The 2,500-nt window shown below is 45.7% G+C and overlaps 1 protein-coding gene across 1 annotated transcript in view; it reads left to right on the top strand.

The window, feature by feature from the left end:
* The first annotated feature begins 1,992 nt into the window (after positions 1–1,992).
* Positions 1,993–2,500, top strand: part of LOC125038785 (cuticle protein AMP1B-like) — a 1,570-nt gene continuing 1,062 nt past the window's right edge. Inside the window, exons 1-2 of the mRNA XM_047632397.1 lie at positions 1,993–2,023; positions 2,306–2,493. Of these exons, the coding sequence (XP_047488353.1) occupies positions 2,000–2,023; positions 2,306–2,493 (212 nt within the window). The 5' untranslated portion in view covers positions 1,993–1,999. The remainder of the gene's footprint in view (positions 2,024–2,305; positions 2,494–2,500) is intronic.

Below are 2,500 nucleotides of genomic sequence, written 5' to 3'. Positions count from 1 at the left end.
ATAATAATAATAATAACAATAATGATAATGATACTTATGATGATGATGGTAATAATAACATAGATGACAATTATAATGATAATAACAACAATAAAATAATAATAATTATAATGATAATAATAGTAATAATAAAAATAATGATAATAATGATAATAATAATAATATAATAATAGTAATAATAATTATTATTATTATAATGATGACAGTTATAATAATAACCATGATAACGATAAAGATAATGATAATGATATTAGTAATCATAATAAGGATAGTGATGATACTAATCGTAATGATAATAATGATGATGATAGATCTAATAATAGCAACAGTGATAACAAATGGAATATTGACAACAAAACTAGTGATGATAATTACTAGTAATAATAACAATTCCTATCATCCCTTTTACTTATCATCAGTAATTGATTGAAAGTTCCCCGAGAGCAATCTTTTTGCAGAGGAAGATAAGTGAAAACCTAAAATGGGAGTTTATGTTACAGCAACCATCAATCTCTTAATTAAGGTTGGAATTGTGTCTGTTATTACGTTGGTAAAGAACGAGCGGTTGTTTCGGAAATAGCAGACGGGGATGAAAAGAACGAAAGAGAAGGAGAAGAAAAAAGAAAAAGAGAGTGAAAAAAAATAGTAAGAACACGAAGGGGAAGAAGAAGAGGAATAAGAAGTAAAAACAAAATTAAAGACAAGATGAAAGTTATATATAAAATGGATGAATGACACTGCACGCTAAATCATAGGAGCAACAATAGCAAAACAATAACAGAGATAACAATAAGATAAAAATAAATAAATACAGGCAACTAAGCATGAGGCTTCCACGCAGATTTCCCTTACACAAGTCATGCGGAAATGTGCATGGCAGGGAAGGGGGAGGGGGGGGGGGAGGGGAGGAGGAGGAGGAGGAGGAGGAGGGAGGAGGAGGAGGAGGAGGAGGAGGAGGAGGAGGAGGAGGAGGAGGAAAAGGAGGAGGAAGAGGAGGAGGAAGAGAAGGAGATAGAGGAGGAGGAAGAGGAGGAGGAAGAGGAGGAGGAGGAGGAGGAGGAGGAGGAGGAGGAGGAGGAGGAGGAGGAGGAGGAGGAGGAGGAGGAGGAAAAGGAGGAGGAAGAGGAGGAGGAAGAGAAGGAGATAGAGGAGGAGGAAGAGGAGGAGGAAGAGGAGGAGGAGGAGGAGGAGGAGGAGGAGGAGGAGGAGGAGGAGGAGGAGGAGGAGGAGGAGGAGGAGAAGGAGGAGGAGGAGGAGGAGGAGGAGGAGGAGAAAGAGGAGGGGGAGGAGGAGGGGGAGGAGGAAGAGGAAGAGGAGGAGGAGAAGAAGGAGGAGGAGGAGGAGAAAATGCAGAAGGAGGAGGAGGAGGAGGAGGAGGAAGTAAAGGAAAAGGAGGATGGGAAGGTTGAGGAAGAGAATGACGAGGAGAAAGAGGAGGAGGAGGAGGAGAAAGAAGAAGAGGAAAAGGAGGAAGAGGAGGATTAGTGAAAGGAGAAGGTGCAAGAGAAAGAGAAAGAAAGGATGATTTGGAGAGGAAGGGGAGTGCAAGGAGGTGGAATGAAAGGAGGAGGAAGGGGAGTTAGAGGAGGAGTAGGAGCAGATAGAAGATGAAGAAGAGAAAGAAGAAGGTGGAAAGGGAAAAGGAAGGACACAAAGGACACAAAAAGGAGGAGGAGGAGGAGGAGTAGGAGGAGGGAAATGAGGAGGAAGAGGAGGAGTAGGAAGAGAGGGAGGAGGAAGAGGAGGAAGAGGAGGAAGAGAAGGAATAAACAGTAGAGGAGGAATAATAATAATAATGATAATAATAATAATAGGAGTATTAAGAGCAAGAATTGGGGGAAGACGAGTAGAATGAAGTACGAGAGGAGGAGCAGCAGGAAGAAGAGGCAGCAGAAGAGGAGGAGGATTAGAAAGGGGCTGATCGAGGGCGACCAATCGAGGTATAAAGCCCGTGGCCGCCTCCCTCCGCCAGGCACTCTCGCTCCAGCGCCGTTCCGCCATGAGCTCCCTCGCCTGTCTCCTCGTAAGTGGCCCAGAAACGCGCCTTGCTTAGTGCACGGGGCAGTTGCGTGTCTGTCTCGAGGGCGTAAAAGCGTCTCCTATCCCTTATCTCACCTGGAACGCCATTCCCGCGGCTCTCTCTCTCATTCTCCTTCACCCCCCCTCCCCCTCTCCCTCTCTCTCCCCTTTTCTGTGTCCCTCACTTTCTCTCATCATTATCGTCAGTTCCGTGCACATCCTCTCACCTTTCCCAGCATCACGCAAATCCCACCACATAACCACCTATGTCTCTCTCTCATCATAGGTGCTGGCTACCGTGGTTACCATGGCAACAGCTCAAGGAGGATACGGGCAGATCATTCCCATCGTGAGGGACGACCGGACGCAGAATCCTTACGGGGAAAGCAGGTTCGAGTTCGAGGCGGGGAATGGCATCGTGCGCTACGAGACCGGCAGCGAGAAGGACGGGCACGTGCAGGAGGGAGGCTGGAGGTGAGGT

This window comes from Penaeus chinensis, chromosome 25 (genome assembly GCF_019202785.1).
Source record: "Penaeus chinensis breed Huanghai No. 1 chromosome 25, ASM1920278v2, whole genome shotgun sequence".
Taxonomy (NCBI): Eukaryota; Metazoa; Arthropoda; class Malacostraca; order Decapoda; family Penaeidae; genus Penaeus; species Penaeus chinensis.
The sequence above is the reverse complement of the archived record's forward strand: the minus strand, read 5'-3'. Positions and strand labels throughout refer to the sequence as shown.